General features: G+C 45.9%; 1 protein-coding gene across 3 annotated transcripts in view; it reads left to right on the top strand.

Moving 5' to 3' along the window:
• NUP214 (nucleoporin 214) overlaps nucleotides 1–9,917 on the top strand; it is a 39,547-nt gene extending 29,630 nt beyond the window's left edge. For 2 of the 3 annotated variants that reach the window (XM_054284219.1, XM_054284217.1), the window contains exons 30-36: nucleotides 316–386; nucleotides 880–1,036; nucleotides 2,338–2,487; nucleotides 3,706–3,877; nucleotides 7,116–7,258; nucleotides 8,039–8,063; nucleotides 8,745–9,917. In XM_054284219.1, the coding sequence (XP_054140194.1) occupies nucleotides 316–386; nucleotides 880–1,036; nucleotides 2,338–2,487; nucleotides 3,706–3,877; nucleotides 7,116–7,258; nucleotides 8,039–8,063; nucleotides 8,745–8,778 (752 nt within the window). In that variant the 3' untranslated portion in view covers nucleotides 8,779–9,917. The remainder of the gene's footprint in view (nucleotides 1–315; nucleotides 387–879; nucleotides 1,037–2,337; nucleotides 2,488–3,705; nucleotides 3,878–7,115; nucleotides 7,259–8,038; nucleotides 8,064–8,744) is intronic. The other variant, XM_054284218.1, reaches the window with a different exon arrangement.
• Nucleotides 9,918–15,198: the final 5,281 nt, after the last annotated feature.

Raw genomic sequence — 15,198 nt, 5'->3', positions numbered from 1 at the left:
TTGCAGTGTTATTGTAGCCATGTTAACAGAAATCCTATTCTCTTAGTGTTAGCAACAGTCCCACAAGTGAAAAAGCCTTCTATTGTCTGTTTTTAGGTTGGCCAAAGAGAGAATGAGAATGATTTTGATATAAACTTTCAGTGTAAATTATTATTTGTGTGTTGGCACGTGTTTTGTATTGGTCCAGCCTAGATATGTTTGCTAACATCATTTGTATCCTTGTGTTTTGGCATGGAAGACCTGTCCTTATCCTGTCCTGGTCTTACACTCTGGTAATAGTTTTGGTGGTTAATTTTTCTTTTTTTTTCCTCTTAGGTTTTGGTTCTAGTAACACAGGTTCTGTGTTTGGGCAAGCAGCAAATACTGGAGGCACTGTCTTTGGCCAGGCAAGTATTTATGGCTTTTTGTAGGGCTGTTACATGTGGGGGACTTGGTCAGGCTTCCCTATTTCTGATTTAGTTTTTAAAATATAGTTTGATGTATTAAATAAAATGTGTCCCATCTGTACTGGAAATATTTGCTGTTGTGGTAAGCACCAAAGCAGCATCTGCATGAATACTGCAGGGGGCATGGAGACACAAACATTTTATCACATTCAAGATAAGATAGATTCAGTGAGTCTCCTGCCTTTATTCCATGCCATGTGGAAAGTAGGGCAAGTGTAGGGCAAGTCTCAAAGGCATTATTCTGTGCTGTGGACAAGATTTAAGAGAGACTTAAATAAAATTTCATGGCATTCCATTTTGGAAGGTGATTGCTGGCTGGTTTGTCAGCCCCTTCAGACATCCAGAGAAAAGGCCCAGGCAGAGCAGCCTGGGGGGAACACGTGCTGCCTTGACTTTGCTTAAATCCCCTTTTTGTCCTTTTTTTGTGTTCTAGCAGCCATCTTCTTCCAGTGGAAGCTTGTTTGGAGCTGGAAGTGGTGGGAGAGGTGGAGGCTTCTTCAGTGGTTTGGGAGGAAAGCCAAGCCAGGATGCAGCCAACAAGAATCCCTTCAGTTCCTCCAGTGGAGGATTTGGATCTGCAGCTTCCCAGAGTAAGTGAACAAAACAAGAATACAAAATGTGCTGTGATTTCCATCTGCTTTTTGTGAGCCCATCTGCTTCTCTGCTGGTTGTTTTTGAGTAAATTCTGTGTTAATATGAAAGGCTTTGAGGGAGTAACCAGTGCATGTGTGATGTGTAATCCAGAATTTTTCTTCTAGGTTTATGGAAAACAAGTAGGGAAGCCATTGAAACAAACAAGAAGTGTGAATAATATCTATATTCTGTAGAGAATTCTTGTCTAAATCCTTCCTTAAAATGAAATACTCAAAATTCTTGTCACTGAGTTTCTGCTTCCAACTTGGTTGGAAGTTAGAAAGCTTTGATCATCTCTCATCGCCCTAGGACTGTAAAAATTGCAACGAATCAATATGAGAGGGAGAGAATTTTTGTGAACCTCTGCCTAAAAATTAATGTCTTTATGCAGCACATGCAAGGTACTTTATCAGAATTTGCTGTGACATATGGATAGGCAGGTAGAAAGCACAAAGAGGGGGAAGCAGTGACTGAACATGAAAGTTGGGAAGCAAAGGGAAGCTGTAAAATTAGTGCTGCAAGTGGTTAGAAGTAGCACTTCAAGCCTTAAGAGAGAAAATCCATTTATTTTATTACATCTTTAATGATCCATTGGGATTAATGGTTGAGGTCAGTTTTCTAACTTTGCTAATTTAATCATTTAATGCAATTCTGAGGTTTGTGATGAAACAAAACAGATGGTTCATCAGAGAAAAGCTTTGGTTGTTCTGTGTCCTGCCTCCAGATGCAAAAACTCCCTGTAGGCTCACGAAGGATGAAAAAATGAGTTATTTCTCAGTAAGGCTGGAGAAGTTTGGCTCCTACTTTAAGGTCCTGTTAGATAATCTTGTGTAGAAATACTGAGCATTGCCAAAACAGCTGAGAACCTTTAATTTGTGGTTTGCTGATATTTGTGTTGTCTGGAGAAACTGATTGTAGCTGCTGGGATTCCTCACTTGAGGAATTGTCTTTTACTGACTGGGGCACAGGATGCATCTAAACAAATCATCCCTCCTGGTGATTTACTAGATTGCAGCAATAAAGGCTTGTTAGTGGTCTATCAAATCCAGAATGGATCTTGGTGCAGCTACAAAGTCCTGTAGGAATTAGGGAAAACTTGGCTTCTCCCTGTGCTGTTGTCAGTGTGATGTTCATTGTGTGCTTGGGGCTTGTGGAAAGAAAAGTCATTTTCCTTTCTCCTGCTTCAGCTAATGAAGTGCAGTGTAGAATATTGTCTTCTTGAGTATTGGCTGTTTATAAATATTCTTCATCTCCCCAGATTCTTCGAGCTTATTTGGAAACAGCGGAGCAAAGACTTTTGGCTTTGGCAGCTCCTCCTTTGGAGAGCAGAAGCCTACAGGCACTTTCAGCTCTGGTGGTGGAAGTGTGGCCTCCCAAGGCTTTGGGTTCTCCACTCCAAACAAAGCAGGTACTTTGGGGAGCACCCACTAGGACAGCCCTCACTGTCTGGGAGATATTTGCTGTTCTGCACTGAGCTGTGCACAGCCTGGACTCGGTGCATGGACAAGAATTGTCTCTGAACAATAAATGAAAAATAACTGATGGCTGAGTGAATGGAGCTTTAACTGGTGGGTCCGAGGCTGAATTTTACTCTCTTATGCAGCATCCTCAGGTGTTCATTCCAAAAATTCCCATTGCAGTTTAAGAGCTGAGAGCTGTGTAATTTAGTTCTGGTCATATGTTCTGTAAAGTTAAGAGTACAGAACATGGAACTGAATACATTTTTCTTATTTTAGATACTTCCTTGGAATATTATCTTACAAGCTTTGCTCTGGGTTTTGTAACCTCTTTTATCCCCATTTCACTACTTAAAATAGTGGAAAAAGGAAAGTGAAAAATGTTAATATACGTTGCTAAAGAGTGTTTGCTGACCAAAGCTTCAGCCCCTGGGATAAATGCTCTTAACTTCCTAGAGATAGAGGTAACAAAATATCTGATCTGCATTTAAATAATTCAGGCCTAGCATTTATTTTTTTTCCAGACCTTTTGTGTTTACAGCCAAACAGTATCCATTACCTTGGCATGGACTGGAATTTCACCCTGGGTATTAAAAGGTGCAGTGGTATCCCATCCTCATCCCTGGTCAAATAAAAGAGCAGGTGTCCTTCATGTTCCACAGTTAAACAGGCCAGTAATATCAGCAGATGAACATAGAAAGAAATAATCTGGGTAGAAATCCATTCAGAGCTGCAGGAGGCAGCTAACCCCTGAACAGACATTGCCAAGAGCAGAGATGAGTTCTTGATTCCCTGCAGGCAGTTCCACTGACCTGGCATTTAATCCTTCCATTTTAGTTTCCACCACTTAAACCAGAATTAAATCATACCCTACCTCCTGAATCTTTGCATCCTTGAATCACTTAAAACCCGAGTTTGCATTACTCTCTGATCGTCAGAGATGGGGGAGACTTGCCAGTTGCAGTTTTCTTTCATGCATTCAGGCATTTCTCTTACCCATATCTCTTACAACAAAACACCCTGCAGATTGGAATTAATTCCATAAATTGATGTCCATATGATAGGATGCACACCCCATTACCTACCTGGAAAGCTGCTCTTTGTTTTCTCTCTCTGCCTTATCGTTTATGTGATATTCCTGTCCCCTTTTTTGCCTCTGTTTTGCTCAGGTGGCTTCGGTGCTGCTCCAGTGTTTGGCAGCCCTCCCACTTTTGGGGGATCCCCTGGGTTTGGAGGGGTGCCAGCATTCGGTTCAGCCCCAACCTTTTCAAGCCCTCTGGGCTCAACGGGAGGCAAAGTGTTCGGCGAGGGGACGGCAGCAGCCAGCGCTGGAGGATTTGGGTAAGCCAGGGAAAGCAGCCTGCTTGCATGACAAGGTTCTGCTTGGTTACCTCTGCTCTGACATGAGGAATATGTTCTGTCGTTGACTGGTAAGCTCAAACTGTCCTTGGTTTGTTTAAAAGACAAAAATGTTAAGGTATAAAACTAAAATTTGCACCCCAAAGAATGAGCGTGAGCATTGTAATGCTGGTAACTCCTGTGTTGAATCTTTAGCTTTAGAGATGTCAGCTTGTAACTGTGTGAGGAAATGCAGGGGTATTTTCTCTGTGTGCAAATCTAGGACTACAAACTATGCCTAGCAAAGAAAATAACAATTATTGTTATCTGTTACTCTGTCCAGACACTTTATCCTCTGGTTAGATTCGGGCTAGAGATGCTAATGAGAATTCAGGCTGTTCTCTCACCTGTGGGATGAGGCACTTGTAACAGTCTGTGCTCCCAGACCTCTTCATATTTATCCCTCCCTGATTGTTTTTACCTGTTCCTGTGTCCCCTAAGCCTGTGCTTGGCACCAGAGCAGACAGCACATCATTCCTTGCTTTGTTCAGCAAATATAAAATTCCAAACCTTGCCAAGCAGCTTCTGCAGGAGGCAGCAAATGCAAGTTCTTCAGCATTGTGCTGCAGTTACAGTCAGACTGAACAGAGCCAATTAAAAAGAGAAAAACTTCCAGTGAGGAGAGGAAACAGGATGTCTCCCCAGTCTTGGTGTTTATAAATTTCACAAGTGTTTGTCTCTCTGTCTGGTTTCAGGAGGAACTGCCCTTATGTAAGGCTCAGGGCAGCATCCAGAAGTGCGACTTGTTAATTCCTGTGAGGTGTGGGCAGGTACCCCTGAGCTGGGGCAGGCTTCAGCCAGGTGCTCCTGCTGTCCAGAATGTGCAGCAGCTTGAGGAGTCCCTTTGGAAAGTGAAAATACAGGCAGCTTAATTAAATCTTAAAAGGAGGATGTGTTTGTGGGGATGACTTAGCTTAAATCAGCTGCTGGTTTGTTCAGTTCCATCATCAAGCCACTGTGCTGCAGGATTTTGTGCTGAGACTGGATCTGCTTAGTGACAACATGGAGAGCTTAAAGATAAAACGGGATTCAGAACAAGCAGCATGTTGATGGAAAAGAGGGCTTGCATAAGCAGTCTGCAGACTCAAGAAAGATAATTCAATGACTTCACTTGTGGGAAGCTTTGACAATTTTTTCTCTACTAGAAGGGTACAGGCTCAGTCTGATATTTTCAGAGTTCCCTGAGGATGTTGATTTTTAAAACTTTAAAAGAGTGTGCAAAATTCCCAGGCATTTTTACAAAAATCCAAATCTCACCACAAAATGTTGAGCAATAGTTTAATTCTGCAGTATAATGTAGCATCTGTGCAGGACTTCCTTTTTGCCTTTCTCTTGAAGTGAAACTTTAAAAATCCCAATTCCAAAGAAGTTACTTGCAAGTACATGGTGTTGTATTAGCTCCCAGTTCCTGAGAATACTCTGCTGACTTAAATACATGTGATTCATGCTGCTTCAATTCTGAAAAATGTGCATCACTCAATAAATTATGGGGGTGTCAGAAATAGAAACCACTACACTTCTTCAGAGCCTGCAGTTCCAACTGTTGGTGGGCAAATAATATTTTGCTTTTATAAACTAACCTCAAGTGCATCTCAGTTGTGTTTTGCACAGCAGCTTTACAAAAGACCTGAAAATCTGAGCAAGATAGGTTGGAATAAGTTGTTACCAGGCAATGACTGCATTTCATTGCATGTCTTTTATGTGTCTGGAAAAAAAATCTGTCCATATTAAGCTGTTTCTTACTTAAACTGTGTGCAGCCTTTCCAACAGGCCTGAAGGGAGCAGTTTGAACCACAAGTTTTCTTGTCACTCTTTTCACCTCTTCCTTACACAAGGGAGACAGGATTTGTGGTGTAGCATGGTCCTGAGAGGATGGAGCACTCTAAAACCTCTTGTTCTGAACACATCACCCAATCTTGCTGCTTTTTTAAAAAAAAAATCTGTTTTGCTTTTCCTGAGAAAAGCACATTTGTGGTTCTGAGAGGTGAGAAGGCAGAGCAGGAGCAGAGATGCAGAGTCACTGAGCTGCCCCTGGTGTCTCTGCAGTCTGTGGAGGCAGTGTGCACACTTGGCAGTGTCTGGGGCAGCAGAGGTGATGTCCTTTGCCAGGTGAATTGCTTGTCACATTGCTACAAGGGCTGTCTTTTGTCTGCAGAGATGGCTTTTGATGTAGCTCTGTGTTTTGGGTGTTTTCAAGTCTCCTGGATGTGGATGGATGGAGAGGTGGGTTAACGTGCTGTCAGGTTGTGTTTGAAGTGAGAAATGACAGGAGTTTGTGTGAGGCACAGCCCTGCAGAGCTGGCACACTGTGACATGTCCAGCTCTGCTCAGGCTGGGGTTTAGGATTGTTGTGCACTTGCAGAGCCTTAGCAGAGCTTGTCATTTGGAAATGTGCATTTTGCCCAGTTTAAGTTAAATTTGAAGGTCATTCTTTGAGAACATTTCTTCTATTCAGAATAGAAGGAAGGGCAGAGAAACACTGCGTGTCATGGTCTCATTAGTGTGTCACACCAAGAGCTTTGTGCTGCCTGGTTGGACAGAGTGGGTGGAGAAAGGCACATTTTCTTACATAAAAGTGTTTCTCATTTCAGTCCCCAAAGGCAATTAGGGAAGTGATTAGTTAGAGTTGGTGGGGAGAAGTGCCTGGTTGGTGAAGATCTTCAGGGAAGCACTGGAACCTTGTGTGGTTCAAAATGGGCTGGGGGGAGAAAGGAATTGAGAAATCTGCACATTTCTGGGCAATGGGGAAGGTACCCTCTGAAATTTGGGAATCTGGGCTCTGCTTTGTGCTCTGGCTCTGAGCAGCTCACACCAATTCTGTGTTTGGTGCCCTGTTTGTGAAGCAAGGCTTTTGGTGAGAACACACACAGGGGTGAATTAAAATATTCCATTTGATGGCTGGAGTTGGTTATTTCCAAGCCCTTGAAAACATACCCTGTGTGTGAGCATGAACATATTTGCCTGGTGTGTGTTTGGAATGGAAGCTGAACAGACCTTGCTGTGTACAATATTCTCCCAAAGCAGGAAATCTTTGCAAAATGAACAATTATTCGTATCAACTGATGCCACCTTTTGATGTATCCTCATTTAAGGAGTGCACTGTTATCATGGGCATGGGGACAAACTTCCAGTGTAAGTGAGATGATGTTTGCAAACTGAGATTTTCTCTTTAAACCTGCAGGTTTGGTGGTACCAGTAACAACACGGCGTCGTTTGGCACCTTGGCAAACCAGAACACTCCCACCTTTGGCTCCCTGTCCCAGCAGGGCACAGGCTTTGGCACACAGAGCAGTGGATTCTCAGCTTTTGGGACAGGTGGAGGAGGTAGGAGAGGCTAAAGTCACCCTAACATCCCCCATGTCTCTGGTTTTCCCTGGAAATTGGGTGGGAATTCTCAAAAATCTGCCTGGTGCTGTAGGGAAGGCACCATGTCCAGGAGAATGGAGGTGCAGGGTGGGGTACAGCACCTTCTCAGCCTTCAGCTCCTAATTCATCACTGATCTGCTGGGTGCAATGGCAGCACATCACTACTGCTCTGCACACCCCATCTGTTTACTGCTTTTCACCCCTTTTTCTGGAGTTGCTCTTTCTCCTCCAAGGAAAATACTGAGAATTAAGGAATATTTCTTCAGTACCCACTTGGGTATCTGTGCTGTAAGTGCTTAGTGTTAGAGGAATATGCACTGAAAAATTGAGCTGGAGCACCAACAGCCAAATGTTTTTGTGCTGCAGTTCAGTGAAGGCACAGTGATTCAGGCAGGGCCACGTTCCCTGGTGGCTGCCTGACACCAGGGGCCTGCATTAAGCACAAACCTCAAAAAAGCAGCTCAGGGAGAGAGGAGCAAAGCAGGCACATTGTCTGCAGGGCTGCTAATGAATGACCTGGCTGATGAGCAGTGAAAGCCAAGCTCTCTCAGGAGGCAGGCAAGTCACTTCTCTTGTAGATGGAGATTTGACTTTCATTGTTTGCCCATCGCTTTTTTCCTGGCCTAAGGCAGGAAAGAAATATTTTTCAATCTGTGTGTGGGAGGGGACATTTACTACAAATCCTAAGCATTCGTTTTCCCTTTTACCAACTATTTTTCTGTCTTGCTTTTCTTTCAGGGTTTGGTTTTGGATCACCTAACACGTAAGTACCATTTTGTGTCTTAACTCTTCCTTAAAAATAGGAATTGAATCAGAATAAAGAGTGGAATGGTTTACAGGAGCAAACACTCAAAATAGCATTTAAATACTAGCTCTATTTCCATTCTGGTGATGCTGCAGAGGTCCAAGTCCAGGCTCTGGATGTGAGTTTTCCAGAGAGGTTTACCTGTCTCTTAAGAGAAAATTTCCACTTGGATCATGCTCCTTCTCCACCTCTCAGGGACATGATCTCTGTGCACACAAGCTGTGTGTGTGAATCAGGATTCTGCTCCATTTATCAGGTTGAAACAAAGAATGAGATAAATTGGTACTTTGGTGGCTGAAGTGAGATGATGATTTACAGTTAAAGGTTAACTCTGTCATCTGCTCTGCCTCTGCCTGGCTGGATCCCTTCCAGCAAGTTTCCTAAACTTTGTTTCCCTGTCAGATAGAGAGAACATGGATCTCTGCAGATGGCAGGCTCTAGAATAAGCACAATTATATCTAGTCAGTGTGTGTTGCTGCAGGCTCAGGTAAAAGAGGCTGGAAATACTTGTGTGTTCTCATAAAAAGCTCCTGGTACTAGGGAGACTGCAGGTTTGATTGAGAGATCTGCTGAATTAATGCTGCCTGAGGGAGGCTCTAGCACTCACTGCTGTGGTTTTCTTTTTATCTTGCTCCACAGATCTTCCTCTGGATTTAGTGGATGGAGAAGCTAGGGACATCCTGAACTCTTCCTGTAGCTCCTGCATTCATGAGTCACCCACATGATTGATACCCAACCAGCTTTTCTTCTAAATACGAGTTCTCAGACTTTTTTTTTTTTTTTAAGAAAAAGATTTTGATTATTTTTATGCAATACTTGCTCTTGCTCTATATTAAACTATTTTATCTGGCTTGATGTTTTCTGTGGTGGAAGGGTTTATTATCTCCTGCATCAAGAGGAGATGGATGTGTGCTGAGCTCAGCTTTTTCTTGTCCATCCCTTGCCTACCCAAGGGGGAAGCTCCAGTTGGTTCCTGACATAAACCAGCACATTTTTCATTAATAGAATGCCTGATTATCCCAGGCTCTGGAGAAGGGGCTGAGGTTTGCCCTGCTAATTTTAAGTCTAGGATGGGGCACATGCTTATCTCAGTGAAGTGCTGAAACTGAGTCATGTGTGAGCCAGAGGCTTGGTGGAGAAATAGGAAATTATCTGGGGAGAAGCTGGCAGCGTGCAGAGCACGTTCCCATGGCAGTAACATTCAGCAAAGAGGTGGGAAGGAAAAGCTCTCCTATTTTTACCTTTCTGTACATCTTACAGAACTCAAAAATTGGAACTCAGGTTCTGGGGAAAACTTCTGGCCCTGAAAGGAGACACATGACCTCCATCTAGAGCCATTAGTGATTTTGCTTTTTTTGGCTTTGGTTGTTGGATTCTTCTGTTGGATACTTTTTGTTTTCTAACAGAGATGAGATTTTGGTTTTTTCCTGTAGCTTTTGGCTTTAGGCAGTTTCATTTGTGAAATTCTCGTGTGTTTGTACTTGAACATACTAAACAATTTTTTTTAAGAATGCCCCAAAGACTTCTGACCAAACACTTTTTGTATTTGATGCATCTGACCTCCATGAAACCTCCAAATGTTGCTCTGTGGATAACATGTTTGAAATAGCAGCTCCTGTGTTAGGAGATTGGATGGGGTTTTCTTCTTGGTCCTATTAGGATGTATTGGGGAGTTCTTCATTTTGTGTTTTCAGCAGAAACATTCTATTGTTTCTTTTTTTCTTTTCATATCATATGATGACAGGTGACATTTTCTGGTTTGGTGGACATGTGATCATTTTTGGGAATTGTAAATAATTGGTAACTTCTTGTTTTCATATCCATTATAAACTACTTATATTTTTCAACAGTTCCTGAAGAAATTGGTTTATTTTTTTTCAAATCAGCCTAAAAATATTTTCCTAACTCCTGTCCTTGCTGAGCCAGGTGTCCTTCCTGTCTCTGCACCTGGGAATTATATTTAAAGGCAGGTTTCCTTTAAAAATGAAGAGATGTGGGCAATGTTTTTAGCTGTGGAGAGGCTTTGCAAGGCCATGGGCTCCAAGGCTGTTCCATAAGCCCTGGATTTCACACCCTGGTGTGCCATGGGTGATGTTAGAGGCAGCACTTTTGGGATTTGGGTGGAACCTCCCAGTCCTTTGGGGGAACAGGGAGAGTTCTGGTGATCCAGGGACCACAGCACTGGGACAGGGAGAATATTCCAGACTGGCTGGTCTGGAGGTGAAGAAAAGCTGAAGATGGATTGGAGCATGCCCTTCCCAGTGTGTTCTCCTTGACAAGACAACATTTCTTAAGGCCTAGAGGTGACACTGCTGTTGTGCTTTCTTTCCTCTTTATAAATAGCAGCTGGCCCAAACCACTGACCTTAAATTCTTTGCATTAATCTCCCCTCACTGTGGCATGTGACACCTCCTCAGAGGCCATATCAGCTGTGCTCCCCCAGATAGCTCAGGAGCCTCTTGCTATGGAGAAGATTGGCTTGGTAAGAATGTGGTGTTGGCAGGCTGAGCCTTTTGGAGTTTCTCTTTTGGAATGATGGGAGCAGTTGGGGGTGTCCCTGCTCTGCTGCTTGGTACCTGTTTAACTCCTGTGCCTTCAGAGCTACCCCAGACCCTGACTGAACATCCATTTTCTTGCAATTACTCCCAAATCCTGGCTGAAGCAGCCCAGCCCCCTGAACTATGTGCCCTTGAGAAAAGCAGGTGCTGCTCCCTGTTTCCATAGCAGCTGCTGGAGGAGCTGAGCAGCTCAGGCTGATCGTGACCAAGAGCCCACAGGAATATGCACAAAACCCAGCAGAGTCTGCTCTGGAAAATCTGCATTTTCATTAGATGACTCAAGGAGTTGGTAAGTGTGTGTGTGTGTGTGGCAGTGGCTTGGTGGCTGCCAGAGGCTGTCACAGCTGTGTCACACTGCTAAAAGTGGCCTCTGGTGATGGGGACCAATTCAAGGGCCAGCCAGGTTTGGGGTCTCACTCAGTAGTTTGTCCATGCTGGTTAATCCTTGGGTAGCCAGCAGCCCTCACTCCACTGTTCTGGAGGAGCTTTGCCTTCTGTGCCTCTTTTTCTTTCCTAGTTTTTCAGTATCAGAAATCTTCCAAGGCTTTTATCAAAGGCAAAATCTTAATGGTGTCTAATGAAAGCACACACTTATTTTCCCCTCCCCTGAGAGCTCAGGGCAGTGGGAAGCCGAGTGTTGGAAGGGCTGTGCTGTGACAGAGCACAGGGCTGGTGTCGCTGTGGTGGGCAGAGGGGAGCCTCAGGCACGACAAGGATCTCCCCAAACCCATGGGGAGACCAAAACAGGGATTTCTGCTTCCTTGAAGGCTAAAAGAGCAAAAAAGAGAAGAGCTTTTTTTCTGGAAAATAAGGCCAAACCATAGCTTTGTGACAGAGGTAGAAAAATTAATTGCTTTAATCTCATGTTTGAAGGGCTTTTGCCCTGCCATCCCCTCCCAGCTCAACAACAGCAGGACACCGCTGGCATTTGTCCTCTGGTCACCTCCCCACTGTGGCACAGAAGGGCCAAGGGAATGATGTCCTTCCCTTCCCAGACAGAGGGATATGGCCAAGACCACATTTTGAAATATCAAGCCTTATACAGCAAAGCCTTTCAAACATGAGATTTAAGTAATTAATTTTTCCACCTCTATGACAAAGCTATGGTTTGGCCTTATTTTTCCAGACAAAAGATAGCTGATGCGTCTCTGACCAAAACCCTGGCAGTGGGAGGATCCAGACCATGGGAGGGAGCTGCTGTGAGGTGTTCAGGCCTGGGGTGAGTCTCACAGAGGTGATGGAGGTTGGGAAGGTGCTGCAGAAGATTCCCTTGCTGCAGATGCTGGAGCAGGGAGTGAGGCTGGGGAAGGGTGCAGGCAGGTGGTGGCTCCATCTCCTGCCAGCCCTCTGCCCAGCAATCAGGGCACTGCTCTCTGTCCCTGCCAGCATTCTGGAGCAGAGCTCCCTTCTCCCCTCAGCTGTGTATGTGCCCAGGCTCAGAGGCTGAAATGACATTTTATTTATCCCTTCTTAGTTTTCATGTGTCCCTTGTGCATTGCTTCCAGCATTGCTTACAAGGAAAAATAATCCTGCATGAGGCTTTGGCATGAGCGAGCCTAGGAGTGCCAGGGCAAGTTCTGTTCCTGGATAAATGTCGTGTGCAGCCCCAGGGGCTGGGCAGAGGCAGCTGTGGCTCACAGGGATGATGAGCAGCCCTGGGTCAGCAGTGAGTCCATCCCTGTCCCGCCTCTCATAGCCATGAGGCTCTGGGGCCTGGCAGCCATGGAGAACGGGCACTCAGTGCTTTGCTTTAATTGGCATGGGGGTGTTTGCTCAAAGGTTGGACTCCATGACCTTGGAGGTCTTTTCCAACCTTTGTGCCTCCATGGCTCTTCCTCTCCCAGGGATGAGCTTGGATGTGAGAACACATCTTCCAGCTCTGCACACCCACACGTGTCCGTGGGCTCTGTGGTCCCTCTCAGCATATTCCTCACCTCACCCCATCTGCAGCTCCCAGTAGGTCACAGGGCTCCTCCTCTCCAGCGTGAGTCTGTCCCCGCTGCAGAGCCAGGATTTCTCCTTTCTGCCCTTATCTCACGCAGGCTCTGTGCTGCCAGGGCCTGTTTGGGACTCCTGTGTTCCCTGGCAGGAGAAAAGCTCGAGTGCTGGGGCTGCAGTTCTGCCTCCTCACAGCCCCATCACAGCAGGGACAGAGGCAGAGCCCCCCTGCACCAGTGCTGCACTCAGGGCTCCTCACTGGACCTCTCCGCAGGTGCACAGGTGAAAGGGAAATGTGGGACAACCCCAAAGTCATGAATCATGGTTGAGTCAGACCTGGCTCTCCAGTGCTGCTCTCCTGGGTTTGGGGCAACCCCAAAGTTATGAGTCGTGGTTGAGTCAGAGCTGGCTCTCCAGTGCTGCTTTCCCATCTTTGGGTTCCTCACAGAATGATGGAATGATTTGGGGGAGAAGGGACCTTAAAGCCCATCTCATTCCACCCCCTTCCACACCTCCCACTATCCCAGATTGCTCCAAGCTCCATCCAACCTGGCTTTGGACACTTCCAGGGATGGGGCACCCTGTGCCAGGCTCTCACCACCCTCACAGAGAAATAATTTTTTCTAGGACTCTACAACCAAAAGCTTCGTGGGGACCAATTTACAAAAGCTACTAAAGGTAGCCCTGAGAATCTCAGTGCAGGTTGTTTCAGGAGCTGTTACAATTTTGTGTCAATTCATGGCACTGTATTTTTATTTTATTCTTCATAGGTGCTTCAAGGTTCTTCAGGGCATTGCTAAAAATGTTTTGCTTTAAAACTTGAAAACATGAAGGAATGAAAGGAGTATTTGCAGCTGCTGCACATTAACAGCTTAAGGAGATGTGAGAGAAGAAATAGGGAACAAAACCTGATTTGCATCAGCAGAGGAAAGTCCCTGCAGAGTTTCAAGAAGGAACTGTGGAGGTCAGAGGGTTTCTTCAAATGAAGGAACTGTTGCCTCAGTCTGCTTTAAACTGAGGTTAGAAAATCACAAAACCAAGGGACAGAACTTGTAGAAAGGCAAAGTTTGGGATGTGCTGCAGTCAAGGATTGGTGTTAGCTGAGGCACCAGAGCAGAGCTCCAGCCTCACCCGGGCTGTGCTGGGCTCAGCAGCTCATGACCTTCCCTGTGCCCTCCTCATCCCCCACAGGGGCTTTTCCAGCCTCCCTGTGCAGGGAGAAGTGTCCAGGAGCTGTTGGCTTTTCCAGGATCTCACCAAGGCAGCTGTGAGTTGGCTGTGTCCCCTCCCCACCCCTCCCTCCCTCCAAAACTGGGACAGCTAAATTTAACCTGCTATCAACAGATGAGGCTGGAGTGTTTCCACTGTGGCAAGGAATCCCACTCAGAATCTGTCCTCTCCCCTGCTCCAGCTCCATCCCTGCACATTCCTTCCTTTGAGCTGGGAGTTTCCTTCCTCCTCCTCCTCCCCACCTGCACTTGTTTGTGTCACTGCCACAGCACTGATACCCAGCAGGTCTTTGCTCTGCTGCTTTTTTGGAGAAGTTTGGATGCTGCTTTGCCAGCTGGATCAGAGACCAGCAAAACTTCTCAAAGACCAAACAAATGTGCAAAGGAGAAAGCTGTGTCTTGCTTGGGCAGAACTGGTGGGATTAGAGCCTGCAGTGGGGTCAGGCTGTGGCAGGAGGAGCTGGAGCACAGAGCTGGAAGATGCCAGTGGGTTTAAGAAATCAGCAGTGGAGCTGTGCTGGCTGCTTGGCCAGGCACCCCCTGCTCTCCAGAACTCAGCACTTTCCTTTATGGAAAGCAAACAAAACCTGAACGTGAACATTTTCGGGGGCAGGCAGGGAATAATGGAATGAGTACAGGTGATGTTTGAAAACCAATCACAGACTGCAGCATCTTCCACCCTCTCCCCTGCCCAGGGCTCTGCGCTGCTGCCTCTCTCCAGATGTGATATTTTCAGTGAACATCTGCCCGGGGTTTTGCTAAATAAGCCAGCGGGGTCAGGAAACCGAAGCGTGCGCAAGTTCAGCGCTGCCTGCGCCGACCAGCCCAGCTCCGGCTGCCCCCAATGCACAGCAGGCTGGTGATGGAAAATGCAGGATGTTGGCTGGTGCTGTTCGCCAGGAATCTCCTGGCTCTGTCTGCTGCAGCCCAAGAGCTGACAGGGAGATAGAACTGGTGGTAAATGGGATATTTAGCGCTGCTCAAAATGTGAGCGCAGAGCTATTTGTTTAAAAACAGCCACCGCCCAAACGACTCCAGGCAGACACGTTTGAAAATTTCACTTTATTTCTCTGTTATAAAAGCAGGGTTTTGTATTTTACATATCTGTAAGTGTCCAGACTCGGTACATCTTGGTTTTGTTTTCACAGTATCTCTGCAAGACCAAGGACGATTCTTATTGCTGCGCCGGGAGCCAGGGCAGGAGGGCCGGCGGTGCCTCGCCTTCCCCCGGGCTGGACCCAGCCTGGCGCCGGCTCCACAGGTCTCTACCCCTCCCCAAGGCTGCTGAGGGTCTGTGCTGGCTCCCCGAGGGGCTGCCCCTCTCCTCCCACGTTCATCTCGGTGTCAAGGGCAGGGAAGGAGAACCAC

Source organism: Melozone crissalis, unplaced genomic scaffold, assembly GCF_028551555.1.
Source record: "Melozone crissalis strain CALT ecotype California unplaced genomic scaffold, PUWL_Pcris_2 ptg000041l_1, whole genome shotgun sequence".
NCBI lineage: Eukaryota > Metazoa > Chordata > Aves > Passeriformes > Passerellidae > Melozone > Melozone crissalis.
The sequence above is the reverse complement of the archived record's forward strand: the minus strand, read 5'-3'. Positions and strand labels throughout refer to the sequence as shown.